At 44.5% G+C, this 20,894-nt stretch overlaps 1 protein-coding gene across 7 annotated transcripts in view; it reads right to left on the reverse strand.

Annotated features, from left to right (window-relative positions):
• MAP3K4 (mitogen-activated protein kinase kinase kinase 4) overlaps positions 1–20,894 on the reverse strand; it is a 464,119-nt gene that overhangs the window by 223,315 nt on the left and 219,910 nt on the right. For all 7 annotated transcript variants that reach the window (XM_029594154.1, XM_029594153.1, XM_029594149.1 and 4 more), the window contains one exon: positions 4,343–4,489. In XM_029594154.1, the coding sequence (XP_029450014.1) occupies positions 4,343–4,489 (147 nt within the window). The remainder of the gene's footprint in view (positions 1–4,342; positions 4,490–20,894) is intronic.

Below are 20,894 nucleotides of genomic sequence, written 5' to 3' on the forward strand. Positions count from 1 at the left end.
GCACTGATATAGGGACATCCCCGACACCTTTATGGAAGGCGGCTACCGCACTGACATGTATTCTGATGGAGGAAGTTTTTAGACCTGACTGACAAGTGCGAGAGATAATCTAGAAACTTCGGGATTGGACAGGTAAAGGGATCAAGGGCTTGAGAAGAGCACCATGATGCGAACCTGTTCCATTTGTTAGAGTAAGATTTTCTCGTGGAAGGCTTCTGTGAAGCAATCAAAACACGGGAAACTGGATCAGAAAAGTTAAGAGGTTGAAGGATTAACCTTTCAACATCCATGCTGTCAGGGACAAGGCTTGAAGATTGGGGTGGCGAAGGCACCCGTCATTTTCAGTGATTAGAAGCGGGTCTGTTCCCAAAGGAATGTGCCTGCGAATGGAGAGATCCTGAAGTATTGGAAACCACACCTGGCGGGGCCAGTGGGGAGCTATCAGGATCATGGTTCCCTTGTCCTGACGTAACTTCTCGCTACTACACACCAAGTTGAGGATTTCAATGTATTATCCATGACGACTCCTACCCTATTCCTGTGTGGTAATGTCTAATGTAGAATCTAGCATTTTTTATCCCTAGTTAGGATTATTTTTCCCCTGTACATCACTTAGCACTTTTCCAGATTAAATTTAATCTATTGAGATGCCACTTCACCACTCTTGCAAATTCTTCCTGCAATTCCTCACAGCTTTTTTGTCATCTGCAAATCTGACCTCACATCATTCATTGCTCTCTTTTCCAGATTATTAATGAATTAAGTTAAATACTAGACTCAGCACAGATCCCTGGGCCATTCTGCTATTCATCTTACTTCACTAGGAAAAGTAGTTGAGTCCCACACTCTGCTTCCTATCCTATAATTAGTTATCAAATAATAATAGGACATCACCACATTTCCTATGACCTAACTTCCTCAGAAGTTTTCTCAGAAGGGATTTTATCAAATGCATTTTGAAAATCCAGATATGCTGCATCAACCGGATAACCCTTATCCACATACTAAGTTGTACCTTCAAAGGAATATATTACTAAAGCATGACTACCCTTTGCTGAATCCATGCTGGTTCTTCTAATTAAACTATATTTATCCATATTCTTAACAATAGCTTTTTAAAAACCAACGCTACCCTCCAGTCCTCAGATACAGTAGCAGATTTTAATGAGAGGTTTCAGATATCAGGTGTGCAGTTTCATATTTGAGTTCCTTCAGATTCCCTACTATTTGAGTTCCTTCAGATTTCCTACTATTTAGTTTGTCAAGTTGCTTTAGCACTTCTTCCAGATTCAAGTCCTCTGAATCGTCACTTACTCTCAGATCAATACAGTAAAGTGCGGCCGCGGTTACCCCGCTCCTAACCCGCTTTCTACTCACTTTCCGGGCGCGTTAGCCCTTCCTGCGATACACAATCCCCTTTAACTGATTCTTACCGCCTCTTTAAATCACCAGGTAACCCCTTCCGCCCGCGGCATGTATATTAGATGTAAACGATCGAATTAGCTATTCCCTCCCATACAGTAACGCGCGCCCCGACTATCGCTTTTTTACCCTGCAGTTTTGCCGCTTGTTTAACCTGCTAACTTACCACCTACCCTTACCCCTGCGTTAGAGGCAGGGGTAAGGGTAGGCGGCAAACTTACCCCCAGCCCCCGCTCACCTGCCCTGGCCGCGTCAATGGGTGCTGGTCTCCGAAAGCGGAAAAAATCGAAAAAGCCAAAAAAAAAAAAAAAAAAAAAGTAGCAACGAAGTGGACGGTTCTCCTACGCTTGGGATTGCCAGTCCTCTCTCCCCTCCTCCCGAAGCAAGGCGCGTAAAGCAGCCTTGCTTCGGGAGGAGGGGAGAGAGGACTGGCAGTGTAAAGCAACGACTTGCTTTACACTTACTTTTTTCACAGCCCTCCTCCGGAGACGGACGTCGGCGGAGACAGATCGTGGCTCCCCTGCCTCCCGGAGGCGAAGATGGATGCCTGCACGGGCGAAAGCGGCCCCTGTGAGTAGAAAGCGGGTTAGGAGCGGGGTACATGTGACGTCACGTCTTGAGCGGCCCAATTGCACGCACAGGGGCCGCTTTCGCCCGTGCAGGCAATTATCTTCGCCTGGAGGCAGGGGAGCCGCGATCCATCTCCGCCGATGTCCGTCTCCGGAGGAGGGCTGCGAAAAAAGTAAGTGGTTGCTTTACACTGCCAGTCCTCTCTCCCCTCCTCCCGAAGCAAGGCTGCTTTTCGCGCCTTGCTTCGGGAGGAGAGGAGAGAGGACTGGCAATCTCGAGCGTAGGAGAACCGTCCACTTCCTGGTACCTGTCATTTCAAATGTCATTTCAAATGACATTTGAAATGACAGATACCAGCGTGTCCGTGAAGCGTTAGGCCAGCGCACCCAGGATATTGTATAGCGCTCTATACAGTAAAATGGGTTGCTTGGGCCTAACGCTTCATGGACGCTTCTTGGACGTGGCTTGCATTTGCAAGCAATTTAAATACAGTATCGAGCTGTAGGTGAGCCGGACTGTGTGTGCAGCAAACGCAGGTGCGCCCGGCACTAACGCAGCTCTTCCTACCGCTCCTTAATGTATCGGCCTGAAGGAATGGTTCTGAGGTGGTTACCTCCCCAACATCCTCTGTAGTAAGGACTGAGGCAAAGAATTCAGTTAGTTTTACTGCTCTGGCTTTAATTATTCCAGAGTGCCTCTTTTATCCATGGTCATCAAATGATCCAGCTCCCTTTATGTGAAAAAGATTATTATTCATTTTTGCCTCTAAGTTTTTTTCTCACCTTTTCTCTTAATGTTTTATTAATGCTTTAATCTAATTTGCCCTTGTTTATGTTATTTCTTATTTTCCTCATTAGGTCCTGCTTTACCTTTTTTAAAGTACAGTTTTTTGGCTTTAAAAACCTTTTCCACTGCACCATGCAGTCTCTAAAGATTTTCATGCAAACTTTTTTTTAAATTGTGGAATGTGTCTTATCTGTGCTTCCATGATGGTATTTTTAAACACTCACACATAAAAACATGGATAAAATAAAGTGACCACATTTATTCTACAAAGATTTTTTCATCAGGCAATTAAATATATTTATTGGTCAAGCTCGAACTTGAGCAGCAAGTTTCACATTCTCAAATTATCATTTAATTCTAATCATACCCCAAAAAAAAATTTTGTGCAGTGAATGTGCAAAAACCTTATTTAAAATAAAGCTTTCTTGATCTAAACAAAATATCAATATAAACAGTCACTTTTTCATATATAGTCACACAGCACAATGATTAATCCTATATATATGGGTGAACAATGGAAGGACTCATCCCAACGGCTGACCGGGTTACCCGCCTAACTTTCTTCTGCAGAATAATTTTGACAGAACCCAAGAAGTAAACGTATTTTGTGTTGCCGAAACACAGCTGTGTAATGAGAAGGCGGTGGAGGTTATTGTGCATGTTTGTCGACACCACCAATCAGCCACTGAGATAAGTCCTTCCATTGTTTACCTATATATATGTTGGATTAATCATTATGCTGTGTGACTATATATGTAAAAATGACTGTTATATAGATATTTTGTTTTGATAAAGACTTATTTTGCACATCTTCATAAAAATCCTTTTAGGTTACGATTAGAATTTAGCAGTAATTTGAAAATGTGAAGCTTGCAGATCAAGTTTGAGCTCGACTGCATATATGATTGCCCAATGAAAAATTATTTGTAGGATAAATGTGTTCACTTTGATTTATTTTATCCACTTTTTTGTATGTGCTTATTACTATTTAAGTGGATTTTTGGGGTCCTTTTGAATTTTGGGACATATTTAAAAAGCCTCCATAACCAATATAAGCTTATAGCCCTCATGACTGCTCCTTTTATTGTCATCCTAATTTTCTCATCTTAGTACCCTTTTTAAACTTAAATGCTAACAGTAGTTTTATTATTTTCTCTCGAGAGATGTCTATGATACTGCCAAGCAGCTACGCCACTATTACCCATAGATTCCAAAGTACAGTTTATACCTTGCAAAACTTTTATCCTATTTTACGCGTTACCATCACATCAGTTCAATCTGTTCTTTCATTTTGACATATTTTGTAACCTATCACAGAGGCCCATTGGTTGCAGTCTTTCCATCACATCAATATCTATATTTTCCTTTAGTTCCATATAAATAACTATATTCTAACACTCCCATTTTATTTATTTTACACTTTAGCATTTGAATGTAAACATCTAAGTGCATTATTTTTGTTCTTAGTCACAATCCATTTATTGTAAACAGTATATTCAAACAATGAGATAATTTCCCATTGTTATTGTTTGTTCGTTTTTTTCTATTACTTCCGGATACTCACCATTAACATTTTATGTAAGTCCTCTTCAAAAGAATCTATGTTGCAGTTGATCTTGTGCGAGTCATCCAATACCTCCCGTACCATGAACTGATAGTATTGCTTCATCAGCAGGCCGCCTTTCAGGACCTCTTTACACTCTCTCACTAACTGGAAGAAAAGCGATCACATGCTGCATTAATCCAGCAATTATCCTCAGGTTTCCTTCTCCTTTTCCAATTCTCACTTTTTACAGGCTGAATACATCTCTATTCAATCTTCCCAATTATTTTATCATTTTATTTTATATAACTCATTAAACCCAAGGCTGACTATGGATAAAACGTCTCTCTGCTCAAACAAACCTATTAAGGGCAAGAACACTACACCAATGATGCTAATTGTTATATAAATGATTATTGCAGCAAGTCTTGCAAATCTGTATATGACAACCATCTAAATTACTTACCAATCCCCCTTTTATATATATATATATATATATATATATATATATATATATATATATATCATTTGAAATAAATATTTTGTCTAGCATTTATTAAAAATAAGTGTTTAAAAACCTAAGACCGATTACTTTTTCCAATAAGTAATTTTTTAATTGACATTTTGAAAGAAGAGCAGCTTAGCATTCTGAAAAAGACAGTAAATCTATTAAATAGGGCAAAATCAATCTGCCCTAATGATGAGATAAAAATTGCTTGTTTCAACATCAAAATAGCAGCCTAGAAATGTATTATACATGCAATTCTTTTTTCAGAGAATACACAGAATCTACAATATATTCTAACTGCTTTGTTATGCAATTTTATACTAACTAGTCTGTGACATTACATGGCAATTTAGGAATTGTCACATAATAGTGTGGCCCTGGTCCCAGTTCTGATCCATATACCACAAGTGTTTCAGCTTTAACCTCTCTAGTTAACGCAGTGCACAATAAGTGTTTCAGTGGTAGCTGGTGAAATCTGGGGACTATGCCTTTAAGAATTAGTGATGTTACAGGAGCATCTAGGGTTATAGATAATGAGACTCATCTAACGGATATACTGATTTATTTTTTTTTGTAAGTCTTTTGGGGATTTTTTTTTTTTTTTTTAATAAGATCTTTAATGCAGCTGTTTGGTACCATATTTGTCTGTTTTTGTGTGCAGACACTGATGCAGAAGGCAATTGAGCCAATACATTTTTGTTATGGATTGAAGAGCCCCTGGGAGGAATCAAGGGGACACTACTGAAGAAAACAGAATGGCACGGGGGAGTCTCATTTATCCTGATCAGAAAGTGGCTGATTTTGCACTGATGGACAGTGCTGGAATTGCCAGAAAATTAATTCCATATGCTGAGGAGGCATGTGGAGCTGCTAAGGATTTTTGAGTGTTTTGCTGACTGTATAAATTTTACTGTGGAACCCTGTGGGCGTTTCAATCTGTCAAGACATCCTGGGTTTGTGTGTCTAATAAATTTTGGCCATACTGGAACCACCAACTCTGTCCCAGGGTGTGGGTTAACAAGAGGTGGAATTGCGAATAGTCAGTTGTAAGTAAGGGGAGGGGTAAAGGAAGTGAGAAGACTTTTTGTCCACAGAAGGGATAAGATTCCCTATCCATTAAAGAAGTAGGCCCCTCTGAGGCTGCTCCACTACACCATCTCTCCAATTTACAGGATCCTAACTCTTTAGAACATGGTTTTAATTTTATATACCCCTGCATGGGGATTAACAAATCAAACTCATCCCAATTTAATTTACTTGTTTAGCTTACAACTACTACTAGTATTTCATTCTCCATTTTACAGTTTTTGGAATAGGACACACAGAAAAGTAAATTAAATCTGCAGGGCATTGGTGGAAAATAAGAATACAAAGTTCAATCTCTTTCCTTCCACTCAGGTCTATCCAGTAAAGTGCGGCCGCGTTTACCCCGCTCCTAACCAGAGTTCTACTCACTTTCCGGCCGCGTTAGCCCTTCCTGTGATCCACAACCCCCTTTAACCTACCCTTACCGCGTCCTAAAATCCCTGGGCAACCCCTTCCTCACGCGACATGTATATTGCATGCAAACGAGTGAATTAGCTATTCCCTAGCATCCAATAACCCGCGCCCCGACTATCGCTATTTTACCCTGCCGTTTTGCCGCGCATTTAACCTGCTAACTTACCGCCTACCCTTACCCCTGCGTTAGAGGCAGGGGTAAGGGTAGGCGGCAAGCTTTCCCCCAGCTCCCGCTCACCTGCCCTGGCCGCGTCCGGTCTCCGGGGCAGCCCCAGTCCTCTCCCCTCCTCCCGAAGCAAAAAAAAAGCGAAAAAAAAAATTGCAAGAGAGAGGGGAGAGGACGGGCAATCCTACGCTCGGCGACTTACTTTTGCAGCTCCCCTCCAGACATCGTGGCTTCCCCCATGCCAGTCACCTCTCCCCTCCTCCCGAAGCAGGGTGCGAAAAGCAGCCTTGCTCCGGGAGGAGGGAAGAAGGGACTGGCAGTGTAAAGCGGCGAAGCGACTTACTTTTTGCAGCCCCTCCGGACATCGGACGACCTCTCCTGCCTCCAGCTGCTCGCGAAGATGGACGCCTGCACGGCCGCTGAAGACGTGACATCACATGCTGTGATGCCAAACGTCGTGACGTCATGTCTTCAGCGGCCGTGCAGGCGTCCATCTTCGCGAGCAGCTGGAGGCAGGAGAGGTCGTCCGATGTCCGGAGTGGGGTGCAAAAAGTAAGTCGCTTCGCCGCTTTACACTGCCAGTCCCTTCTTCCCTCCTCCCGGAGTAAGGCTGCTTTTCGCGCCCTGCTTTGGGAGGAGGGGAAAGGGAGACTGGCAATCCCGACTTCCTGGTATCTGTCATTTCAAATGACATTTGAAATGACAGATACCAGCGTGGCCGTGAAGCGTTAGGCCCGCGCACCCAGGATACTGTATAGGCGCTCTATCCAGTAAAATGGGTTGCGCGGGCCTAACGCTTCACGGACGCTTCTTAGACGCAGCTTGCATTTGCAAGCTATTTACATACAGGATCGAGCGGTAGGTGAGCTGCACTGTGCGTGCGGCAACCGCGGGTGCGCCGGGCACTAACGCAGCTCTTCCTACCACTCGTTACTGGATAGACCTGACTGGTATGAGCAAGAAATAGTAGTTTGGATGCCATGTTAGTCCACTTGTATGAGCTCTCAAAAGCTAGTCAAGAAATGTATTTAGTCCAATAAAACACTATCACTATATATATCTAGTTTATTTTGTTTTATTTAACAATTTCTGTGTATAACTGTGCTTTGGGGGTACATAAAATGATGGAAGGGTTGTCCCAATTTAAGTCATCCTTCACAAATCTAATTTAGTGGGTTCTTGGAATAGCTCATGCAGATGATGAAATGGACCTGTACAGAGATAGCTGGGATAGCAGTTAAACACACATTTTCTCCTCCGATTGGAAAGGAAGAGAACCCCCCTCAACTCCATTCCATAAACTTCAGCCTCTAATGCCCATCAATGGTGGCTAAGATAAAATGTAGCAGACACTACTTACAAACTGCAATCAACTATTTCTGGGTGAACCAGCCAGCAACTATTTACAATGATTGGCATAGAGTAAACAGTGCATACTGAAAATCTCTGAATTTGTGGGAATAAAACAATCAGAATTACATCTTGTTTACCACATCTAACACTTATGGGGCTTACAGGGGTGCCCTCCCGTCCTTTGCAGAACTCTTTTGCACCTCCCCACCTATAGTTACCTCCCTCACCATTTACCTCATTTCCCAACACTTCTACCCTGGAACGGGGTTCACATCCTTGGAATTTCCCAGACATATCCTATAAAATTCACATTCAACAGAGACAGGGCAATTTCTAGCACTAGCACTACTCTCCTTGGTCTTTGACCTCCTATTCAACTTCTATACTTCTCCAGTCCCATAGCAGGTGGACTTTCCCCGGCATTCCCTATACCACAGACCACTTGGGGCAGTCCTAATTTCAGACTCACTCCAGACGACTTCTCTCCCAGCTTTGTTCCTTAAGAGAAAGAACAGTTGCCAGTTCACCCCACTTTGGTTACTTTCTCAAGAGGAGGAAGAAACTTCTCCACTCCCTCTCAAGGGGAGAGGCCCCTGCAGAGCCTCACTCCCAAACTGAGATGGTCCCCAGGCCTACCAGCCTGTGGGCTGGCTATATCCTTGGAGGTCCCTCTCATACCTCACCCTGAGAAGGGCAGGACCCAAAAAGGCAAAACCAGCCACAAACTTCTCACTTTTATACCTCCTGCTAAACCTTGGTTACCCAATCAGAAAACCCCACATATTTAAGAAAGCACACTATTTTCCCCCAAATCACAAACAATTGTTTGCTCTATAAATTGGTCATCCAGTTGTCATGTTGAGGTGCTGCAACATAAAACAAGTAAAACAGTTATCAACCACGTCAAACATAAATGCAGGAACTTCCCCATCCAGAACACGTTGTGTTCCTTGAAACCAAGAAGAGGGTCAATTTTGTGGGTCTCTCTACATGTGCAATGCTAAGAAAAGTGTCAGATGATTCTTAAAACACACAGAGCATAAGTCTGCACTAACCTTCATAGAGAGTTTTAGACTGAGCTCCTTTTCCTGTAAAAGAGTTGATGTCCCAACAATCTGAAACAGCAGCTTCAACACTTTAGGATTGTAAAATTCAAAAACGAAGTGTGGATGTCATTTGCCGCTTATGCATAATAAATTAAATATTATGTGATCATAATACATTATTAATACATTATTCTCTTGCCCTATCAATTTAAACTATTTTCTTTAACTTAACTTCAAGATGTCTTTCCTTTATGCTTTCATTTAATACAAATCTACTATTGGTGGCTGGCCCATTGGATCAGTGTACACTGCCATGCAGTAGACCTAGGTTTAATTTTTGGGTCAGGTGTTCTGATCCCTGGGTTGGCGTTGGGGATGCTGTAAAGTCAGAGTTCATAGCTCCTGGGGGAGGGAGTTCTAGTTACTGCATAAAGGCAACATGTAGAAGATGGAGCTAGGGCCTATGATAGCAGAGTTCGGGAGCACTAATGCATGGTCCCTGGTTGGGCTAAGTTAATTGAGAGAGGATAAAAACAGGAGTGAAATCCCTGGGTAGTTGTGAATGAAGGCTCATGGCAAGAGATCCCAGCAGTAGTTCCAAATGATCTGAAGCCCAAAAGGAGGAGGAAAAACTGCCCAAAACAGCAAAATCCACAGTTGGGCATGGTCTACAAGAAAGATAAAAGGGCAAAACAATCAGAGGAAAGAAACTGCATTCTCTCCAAAATCAAGCAGATCTGAGACATTCATACTGATAAGATTAACAGTGGCCTGCAAAACCAACAAGATGCAAGCAAGAAAAAAAATAGAAATGTATGTTAAACTAAAAAAAGAAACAAGCAACAGCCCACTATGGAGATAAAACAGCAAAAATGGTTTCTGCAGAAGGTGAGAGAGTTAACCATTATCTCAAAAGCAAATCCCAAAATACCAATTGAGCAAAATCTGCAATGCTGATGAGAAATACACCAATAACCTGATGCGAAAAAAGCAGCTTTGCTTACCTGTAACAGATGTTCTCTTAGGACAGCAGGATGTTAGCCCTCATACATAGTTGACATCGATGGAGCCCAGCACAGAAAATCTCTGTCATAGTTTTTAGAACTTTGACTAGGCACATTGAGCATGCCCAGCATGCCACTATCCACACGTCCACGCAGGGTCCCCCCGTCAGTCTCGTAATATTGAACTACGAAAAAATAAAACAAACATAGTAGAAACCCAACTCCCTGGGGTGGCGGGTGGGTTTTCTGAGGTCTAACATCCTGCTGTCCTTGGAGAACACCTGTTAAAGGTAAGCAACTCTGCTTTCTCCTAGGACAAGCAGAATGGGTAGTCCTCACACATGGGTAAACACCAAGCTGCAGGCTGCACCCACATTTATATAGATCTACAGACACCGAACCTGGCACCAATGGACACAACTGCGGTGGTGTGGAAAAACCTAGGGAGGGGTTCCAAGAAGGCACAGACACGGTAGCATTGAAAGCCGTGGAGATTTTCTTACCTGAATTAATTTCTTGAATTTCATATTTAAATGTCCCATTCGGCTAGGAAAAGGAGGGCAAGGGAGAAAGGTCACCCTGGGGCTCTCCCAGAGACGCCTCGAACTGGCCCCATGGATGCCCACGTTCTTCGGGGGGCTCAAGCTTCGGGAGTGGAGTCGCTTAGGCAGGAAACTGTTGAGGAGTTGAGTTCCTTGCCTGACTCAGATACAACTGTCTCCGATGGTGAGGGAAGCTCCGAATCCAGCCATGCTGAGAGACCTGGATGAGAAGCTGGCTCAGACCTCTGCCGAAGATGCAGAAAGAAAGGGAGTCCAGGCAGGGAGTTTGTTCCCGGGAGAAGACAGCATGGCAGCAGTGCCCGTGAGACATGAGGGGGACGCCGGCAGTCCAGATGAAGGATTATTAAAGCTGAGCACGTTTGGCAGTTCCTCAATGCAAATAAAGATAAGTAAAAGATTTTCTATTCAAAAACAGAGTCAAATAACTTTAGAATCACTTGGGAGGCGATAGAAGGTCTGGGAAACCTAATTATAAAAAACCTGAACCTGTCGCTGTAAAATTGAAGGACCATGAAGTCCGGTTAAAAACACTAGAAGATACAACTAAGGTTATGACTCAGCAGAATGCTGAAATAAAGGCTCTTGTGGATTCCAATCAGAACAAACACGATCTTATGGTCAAAGATAATATGACACTTGAATAAAATAGAAAATATGGAGAATATCTTGAAAAGTAAGAACTTACGCTTAACTAATTTTCCTCAAGTACAACATATTTTACCAAGAGACATGTTTAATAAATATTTGATGGAAATTTTTAAAGTGAAACAAGAGACTATACCATCACTAGTACGGGTCTTTTATGTTACCTTTGATAAAAAGGGAAAAGATAAAGAGAACTTAATTGGAATAACACAAAGAATGAATCAGAAATTCCCAGATGATCCAGGAGAATAAGTAGCTATACCAATCGGATTGAATGTTACGGAAATGTTGGAAACAATGGAAGAAGACCAGGCAACTCCTGCTACTATGACTAACTTTTGCCTTAGAAATGTTTTAACACCCATTCTTTATCCAGATGTCTCAAAAACAACTCAGAAGAAAAGGAAATAATTTTTACTGCTTAGACCTCAGGTTTTGCAAATAGGGGCATATTTCATGCTTACGTTTCCGTGCAAGTGTTGTTAGATATAAAGAGAATTCATCTCTTTTTTACCTTCCCTCCCAATTGACAAAATTCTTATGTGATAAACCTGGTAAAGTTACTTGAGGGTATGTCAATGTTCTTGCCCTAAACATCCTAATTAAATATGAGATTGTTCCCTATCACGTAAATGTTAAGTCTCCAAAGATTGCTACCATTGTCTAATTTCTTATGTAGTTAGGTTGAAAAAGTGTTTAACTAAAATTTAAACTTGGTACCTCTATTAGAGGACTTAAAATGTATAAGTATATATATTTCCTATGATGATATGTTCAGTTAAGGAAGAAAAGTGTACTTATTTATAATAATGTATACTTTTACTTAGGTCAAGAAGTTTCTTCATGAAAAATTTAAAATGTAATAAAGAGAAAATTTAAAAAAAAAAAACCCCAACCTAGGGAGAAACCTGCCCTGAAATATAGGGCTCTAGGTGGGAAGAATTGGGTTGTTTCTCACTGAAAAAGGTTCCACAGGAGAGCCTGACTACAGTTGCTGTCCCTACAGTCATCTCTATCCAAACAGTAATGGGCCACAAACGTGTGGAGGGAACTCCACATTGCAGCCTTGTAGATATCAGCCACGGGAACCGCTTGCAAATGGACTACTGAAGCTGCCATGGCACGGACGGAATGAGCCTTGATGTGGCCACCAAGCTGAAGACCCGCCTGCATGTAGCAGAAGGAAATGTAATCTGCCAGCCAGCTGGATAACGTTAGCTTGGTGACTGCAAACTCCCAATCTGTTCTTATCGAAGGAGACGAGGAGTTGCGTGGACTGTCGGTGGCCTATTGTCCACTCCATACAGAAAGCCAAGGCTCTTTTGCAGTCCAGGCTGTGTAGAGTCTGCTCGCCATGGTGGAAATGTGGCTCGGGAAAAAATGTAGGTAGGACAATTGACTGGTTGAGATGAAAATCAGTCACCACCTTAGGCAGAAGTTTAGGGTGGGTGCAAAGCACCACCCTGTCATGGAAAAATTTTGTGTAAGGTGGATATGTTACCAACGACTGAAGTTCACCAACTCTGCATGCCAAAATAACTGCAATCAAGAAGATAAGATTCCACATCAGGTATTTCAACTCACAGGAACGTAGGCTTGAAGGGATCTTTCATGAGACAAGCCAGAACCACGCTGAGATCCCAGGATACAACAGGAGGCCGCAGGAGAGGTATCAGCTGAAGCAAACCCTGCATGAATCGGCTCACTACAGGATGCATGGAAAAAGGTGAATCGTCCACCGCATGGTGGTGGGCCCTGGTAGCACTGGGGAGCGGTCTGACGGAGTTGGTTTTCGGACCAGCATCGGAAAGAGATAACAAGTAGTCCAAAAACTTGGGAGTATGACAGAGAATGGATCCAAGCCATGACTCACACCAAATGGAAAATCTCTATTTGGTCACCACATCTCTCAAAAAAAGAAATAGTCGTGATGGAGAAGGTACAGAGAAGGGCAACCAAAATGATAAAGGGGATGGAACAGCTCCCCTATGAGGAAAGGCTGAAGAGGTTAGGGCTGTTCAGCTTGGAGAAGAGACGGCTGAGGGGGGATATAATAGAGGTCTTTAAGATCATGAGAGGTCTTGAACGAGTAGATGTGAATCGGTTATTTACACTTTCGAATAATAGAAGGACTAGGGGGCATTCCATGAAGTTAGTAAGTAGCACATTTAAGACTAATCAGAGAAAATTCTTTCGCTCAACGCACAATTAAGCTCTGGAATTTGTTGCCAGAGGATGTGGTTAGTGCAATTAGTGTAGCTGGGTTCAAAAAAGGTTTGGATAAGTTCTTGGAGGAGAAGTCCATTAATTGCTATTAATCAAGTTTACTTAGGGAATAGTCACTGCTATTAATTGCATCAGTAGCATGGAATCTTCTTGATGTTTGGGTAATTGCCAGGTTTGGCCTCTGTTGGAAACAGCATGCTGGGCTTGATGGACCCTTGGCCTGACCCTGCATGGCAATTTCTTATGTTCTTATGAAATCTTATGTTATGTTCTTATGTTCTCCTCCACTTCAGAGTGTATGACTTTCTGGTGGACAGCTTTCGAAAAGCTACCAGGACCCAAGACACATCCTCAGAGAGATCAAGGGGCTGCAGGACTAACCCCTCAACATCCAGTCCATTAGAGACTACTTGGAGGTTGGGATGGCACAGCCTGCCTCGATCCTGCATGATCAGATTGGGGGAGGTCTCTAGACTAAACAGTTCCCTGACAGATAGATCCTGAAGGATTAGGAACCAAACCTGTCTTGGCCACTGGGGGGGGGGGGGGGGGCACAAGAATCATGGTCCCCCCATCCTGCCAGAGCTTCAGGAGAGTCTTCATCACCAGCAAGTGGAGGATATGCATACAGAAGTCCCATGCCCCAATGGCGGACAAAGGCATCCGAAGCTGGTCTCCCAGTCCCCCTCTGTAGGGAGCAGAAATTGCTCACTTTATTTATTTATTTATTTATTATTTTTATTATACAGAGTTTCATGATAGGAATCACATCAACCCGGTTTACAATTAACAATGTGAGTAAAGGCAGAGCGTAACATAGTAAAAACATTTCTCAATTTAACATCAAATATGGTATGATCTTAACAAATATAATAACAATATTTAGGATGTGAGAAAGTTACAAAAAACAAGGAAAAATAACTAGGATCTGAAAGGGGGAGGAAATTGAAGAAAGAATATTAACATTTTAGCCAACTGTTGTAGTTGGCTAAAATGTTGTTCGCCTCCCCCTACTTTGTTGTAGGGGGAGGCGAAGAGAACCATCTCTGGTACCCCCAGAGGCAGAAAAGGTGATTTGCCACCACCTGGTCCAGGGACCACTCGTGGGGGGTGGAACACCTGACTAAGGTGATCCGCCACCACATTCTCTGACCCGGCTAGGTATACATCCTGGAGCAGAATTCCCTGGGACTGGGCCCAAGACCAAATTTGGACAGTCTACTGACAGATGAGCAGTGATCCGGTACCTCCCTGCTTGTTGATGTACCACATCCCTACCTGCTTGTCGGTCTGGACCAGGACCACTCGACTGGACAGGAGATCCCGAAATGCCCAGAACGCATACCTGATTGCCCAAAGTTCCAGGAAGTTGATCTGGCATGAAGACTCCTAGGCCGACCAGCGACTGTCCATATGCACCCCCCCTGCCCAGGGTGGAACATCTGTAGTGAGCAAAACCTGGCAAGAAGGGGACCCTTTGCTCCAGGTTGGGCAGAATTTCCGACCAGTACAAGGAGTCCTGGAGGGGCGGCGTGATGCGCACCCGCACACTGAGGTCCTGGGATGACTGACGCCATTGCGACCACAGAGTCCACTGGGTTCTCCACATGATCAAGCAGGCTAAGGGGGTGACATGGACAAAGGCGGCCATGTGACCCAACAATCGAAGCATAAGGCTGCAGCAGACCAAACTCACCAGAGACACTAGAGCAAGTGTCGTGAGGAAAGGAAGCCCGGTCCTGGGTTGTATCCAGGCAGGCCCCAATAAAAGTCCAACTGAGTCGATAGACAAGATGGGACTTTGGGTAGTCTGACAAACCCGAGGGATTCCAGCACCTGTATGATCAAGTCAAGGGAACGAAGCACCCCTTCACATGTGGCCGCCTTGACCAGCCAATCATCCAAGTAGGAGAAGACGTGCACCCCTAGTCAATGGAGGTGAGCACCCACTACTGCCAAGCACTTGGGGCCAAGGTCAGGCTGAATGGCAACACCTTGTACTGGCACCTACCAGGAATCATAGGTACTTCCTGTGAATGGGAAAGATTCCCATGTGAGCACAGGCGTCCTTTAGGTCAAGGGAGCAAAACCAGTCCCCTCTTTGCAGGAGGGGAATCAGGGTGCCCAGCGAGACCATCTTGAACTTTTCTCTTTGCAGATGTTTGTTCAAGGCCCTCAGGTCTAAGATGGGGCATAACCCCCCCTCTGGAATCAGGAAGTATTTATTGTAGAATCCCAGTCCTTGCTGATCTTGTGGAATGGGTTCTACTGCTCCCGCCATTAACAGGGTGGAGAGCTCTGTCCAAATAACCTCCTGATGTGAGGTTTGGCCCCGTGACTAACAAGGGGTTTAACCGATACCCTTGATGGATGACTAACAGGACCCACTGGTCCTAGGTGATCTGTGGCCATCGGTCCTGGAAGGACTGTAGCCAATCTCCCACCAGGGGCGCCAAGGCCGAGGGTATGGGTACAAAGCTTATGCTCCCTTGGGACCAGTCAAAACCTAGTGGTGGGGCTCTGCTGGGGAGCCAACTGAGGCCTGGGGGTCCACTGCTGTCGAGAGCAGTCCCTAGAATTCCCTCGTGGCACGAGTACGCGAGGCCAGAGAATATTACCTCTGGCGATAAAAGGACCTCCTGCTGCCCTGACGTTAGGACTTCGGGGAAAAGGACAGGGCTGTACTAAGTGCTGGCGGAGAGATGCTGGAGTGTCTCATGGTGGTCTTTCAGCTGAGCCACAGCATCCCACACCTTGTCCCCAAACAAGTTCTCCCCAGTACAGGTCTGCGAGCTTATCTTGGACTTCCAGCCAGAGGTCTGATGCTTGGAGCCATGCCAGCCTCAGGCTCCAATGCCTGCCACCACCACCTGAGCCGCAGTCTTGAAGACATCATAGTTGGAACGCACCTGTCTGCCATACTCCAAGCCCTGCTGGGCAATAGTCAGGAGGGCTGCTTGCTGCTGCTGGAGGTGGGGTTTGGCTACCTCCTGGACCTGCTTCCAGAGGTTGTGAATATACTGGATCATATATATAATTGGTAGGAGGCGATGTGAGCTATCAGCATCGTGCTCTGATACACCTTCCTACACAGGGCATCTGCAGCCTGGTAGTCCTGCCCCAGAGGCGCCGAAGCGTGGGTATGGGAGGGTTTAGCTTTATTTTTTTTTTTTTATTAAGCTCTTATATACCGTTGTTCAGACTGGCCATAACAATGGTTTCCACACATAAAATATAAGTAAAACATAAATAACAATAAGTTAAATAATGAGCAGTTGTTCCTAAAATATGGTAAACAAATAAGATACAATAAAATACAATCATAATAAAACAATTTAAAATACACTAAAATACTTAATATGTAAATGCTATAAATCTCTCACTCAGTTGTTGGAAATTGACTGCCTCACGCTATATAAATAAATACTTAAAATAGTATTAATATAGCTCTCAGTCAGTCCCTCCAAATGCAATTCTAAAAAGCAAAGTTTTCAAATTCTTTTTAAATGATTTTCTCTCTGCTTGGATCCTTAATTCAGTAGGCAGCTTATTCCACAGTTTTGGGCCAGCCAGGGAGATACTTCGCTCTCTTACCTATCGGGCCGATACAGAAAACTTCATGGGAGAGCCGGCGAGCGCCCGCTCTCTCGACGCGTGCCCAGGCCACTCTCCTGGGTGCGCAATTCAGGAATCCCAGGTATGCAAATTAGGGCCTGCAGTGAAATAAAGGTGCTAGGGACACTAGCACGCCCACAGCGCCTCCTTTTTGACAGAAGCGGTGGCCGTCAGCAGGTTTGACAGCCGACGCATAATTTTACCGGCGTCAGTTGTCAAACCCGCTGACAGCCACGAGTTCGGAAAATGGACGCCGGCAAAATTGAGCATCTGTCTTCCAACCTACGGGCAGATTTTTTTTTTTTTTTTTTTTTTTTTTTTTAGATTTTCACTTTTTTTGGGGGGGGGGGGCCTCCAACTTAATATCGCTATGATATTAAGTCGGAGGGTGTACAGAAAAGCAGTTTTTTCTGTACACTTTCCCTGTGCCGGCTGAAATTAACTTCTGCCTTTAAGCAGGCATTACTTTCTGAATCGCGCGGGAGTAACTAATAGGCCCATCAACATGCATTTGCATGTTGCGAGCGCTATTAGTTTCGGGAGGGATGGCCGCGCATTTTCCACGTGCTATTACCCCTTACTGTATAAGGGGTAAAATAGCTCGTCGAAAACGGGCAGGCAAACCGGGGCTAAAGGTGCCCTCATCTGAGCGCACCATACTGAATCGGCCCGTAAGATGGGCTGAATTTACTGATGGTATTGTTAGAAGCCCTTTATTAGCTGATCTCAGGTTTTTCTGGGGTTTATTTATTTAAGGCTTTTCTTTATCAACATTCGTCAGAGACATCATGCCGGTTTACAATGCAAAAACAGGGAGAAAGAGAAATCAGTTACAAAAAATATGGATCTGCAAAATGGGATGAGAGACAGTGCTAGAGACATTAAGCACTGTCTCTCTATCCGCAAAGGATAGAGAGACAGTGCTAGATGCATAGAGAGGCAGGGATAGCTGCATATGTAGGAAATCATAAATAACAAACTAAAACAGCATTTTACAGCAGCAGTAGAATTATAACAGTATAATCAATATAACAATATAACAGTAGATAACTATTTACAAATCATGTGTCAATGTCTTGATTGGCATAAGGGAGAGGCGGGTGAAAAGTTAGCTAGGGTGTTAAACACATTATGTGTAAATAGATTGTATCGGGCAGAAAACATCCAGGGTGGGCAGGTGAGGTTGTGTAGGATTGAGATGCGTGGGGTTAGGGGTAAGCTTCTTTGAATAACCATGTTATGTAGTCTAATTGCTGTATTTAACCAATCTGTTTGTTCTCCATAGATAATTTTGTGTAAGATGCAGAGTACTTTATATTGTATATGATATTTTATAGATAACCAGTGAAGTTTTTATAGATAACCAGTGAAGTGTTATGTGATCACTCTTTTTTGATCCAGTTAATATCCTAGCCGCCACATTTTGTAATATTTGTAAAGAGTGCATTGTTGAGGCTGGTAGACCTAGTAACAGGGAATTAAAATAATCAGTACTCGAGAAAATTAAAAGCTTCAGCACAGTTCTAAAATCTTCATCCGTTAAAGGCTTCAACCGCCTCAGTGTCATTAGTTGACCATAGCCTTCTTTCATTTTCGCTGTGATATGCTTTTTTAGGTTGAGTTCTGCATCTGTAATTAAACCGAGATCTCTGGCCTGATCTGTCGGTTTAATTGTTATATTGTTTTCATATGAAATGTCCGGAAGAGGTTCCTGTCTTGTTTCTCTATCTAGTACAATAATCTCAGACTTAACATTTAGGATTAGTCTCATATATGTGAGCAGTTGCTTAATGATATTTAGATACATAGTTGCCAGTTTGTATGCCTTTTCAAGAGTTTCACTTATTGGGACTAGAATTTGAATGTCGTCTGTGTAGATAAAATGTGTTAAACCTAAACTAGTTAGTAGGTGGCAAAACGGTAACATGTATACATTAAACAGAGTAGCTGATAATGCGGAGCCTTGCGGGACACCTGTATCAAGGGTAATTTTATCTGACCTTACATAGACTCCACCACCACTGACTGGGGCGAGAGCTGGCACCTTTCAAAACCTAAGGCCAGCTAGACCAGATAGAGTGCAACTGCTTACGGTTCACCGGCAGTACAGAGACTTGGTCCTTCCACATCCTGAGGAGCAACTCCTTAAAGATATCATGGATGGGGATAGTGGGCACCTCCTTTGGGGCATCTACGAACTGGAGAACATCCAGCATCTTGGGACGGGCATCCTCCTCCGCCAGAAGCTGGAAGAGAATGGACTCAGCCATGGCCCGCACAAAGCTCGATAAGGTCAGATCCTCCAGCAGGGACCTATGCCTCTCATCCGAAAGAGATGGATCCAAGAGGAGGTCTCCAGGGATCATACGAGGCTTCTTCCTCACTGAAGTCCCCCTGGAGCACCCCGAGGAGGGCCCCTGCCTGAGATCCCCGGCCTCGGAACCAAAGGCACAGATGGAAGCGGGAGCACTGATGGCCTCAAGGGCACCAAGGTCCCCGAGGGACCAGGAACTGAACCAGGCAAGAGTGGGCATAGTAGCAGCATCCTTGACAGTGCCCCTGGACGAGAGGCATAATCCTCCTCAGAGGACCCTATAAAGGGGATGACCCCGGAGGGAGGAGAATTTGGCAACCGCTGGGGCATTGAGGGACCCCCGGGCACCGGTGGCAGCTGCGTGGGCAGGACCCCAAGAGGACATTGAGTTGCTTCAGCAGTGGCACTAGCATCGCAGAGCAGATTCAGACACTGAAGACACCGGTGGAGCTGGCAGCTCGATGCCCTGAAGGGTGCGGAGCATCGCCTATTGCACCCTGCGGTCCAGCTCCTCTTGGAAGTCTGCCAAAGCGAGGACAGAGGGAGGAGGAGCAGGCCAAGGCGTTACCAGAGCCTCCCCGACGCCCCAGGGAGACTCAGTATCTGGCACCTGGCACTGATGTTGGTGGGGGAACTTCCATGACTCCCAGGCATAATGGAGGTCGATGCCTCCCCTCCTTGGGGGAGCATGGTGGACCCCAGTGCTGCCCTGAGCACAGCACCGTGAGATGATGTTGATCGGTGACTATGATTCCAAAGTTTCCCATGGTGCTCGGCCCAGTCTTTCCTGGCGCAGAAGATGGCGATGATCTGAGGTCCTGGAGCACGACGATGCTTAAAAAGGCCTATCTCTGGCCCCGCACTCATGCAAGGACGCCGGAGGGTGGAGTGGACACCGAGGGAAGCAGCTCCATCGGTTCCCTGTGGTCTTTGGGAATAGAGGTGCCAGACACCAGAGTCAAAGGGTCAGATTTTCTAGACCCGAAGTTTTTCCATTTTATCAAGCTGAACCCGACACTTGGGAGGTTTTTGGTCACAAAGATGACACCCCCGGATGTTGTTCAACGCCCCCAGGCAGAGTATGCAGACCTCATGCGGATCTGTGAGAGACATGGTCCGTGGGCACTGGGGGCATCGACCAAAACTCGATGGCATCATGAAAAAGACAGTGAGCGGTCAATTACCGGTGGATACCAAGAAACGGCACACTGAGGAATCGACTGGAAAGAAGGTACAAAAAGAAAGACTTGAGAGATCACGTGATGCTGTGAAGGGAGAAGACGCACATTCTCTCTTCTCGGCCCCTTAGCCCACCATCTGGCTCCATCCGGCATCTAAAGAAACCCCAAACCTCACTAACCAAGCCTCTTTGAAGTGCTAATCTTGGGTGACCCGTTTTGGCTCCATGCTTTCGCGCCAGGCAAAGAAGGACCGTGAAAAAGAAAAAGAACGGGTGCGGCCCTCGGAGGCCATGCTTGAGGGGGAGGAGCAGCCCTCGGAAGTATTACTGCAGGCGAATATGGCAGATCTGAAAGCTGCAATCCAGGAAACGATAAAACCGGAATTATTAACCATATCATCTAAGCTAACAGAACTGAATAATTCCATTCAAACTTTTGAGACACGGTTTGAC

This window comes from Rhinatrema bivittatum, chromosome 3 (assembly GCF_901001135.1).
Source record: "Rhinatrema bivittatum chromosome 3, aRhiBiv1.1, whole genome shotgun sequence".
In the NCBI taxonomy this organism is placed as follows: domain Eukaryota; kingdom Metazoa; phylum Chordata; class Amphibia; order Gymnophiona; family Rhinatrematidae; genus Rhinatrema; species Rhinatrema bivittatum.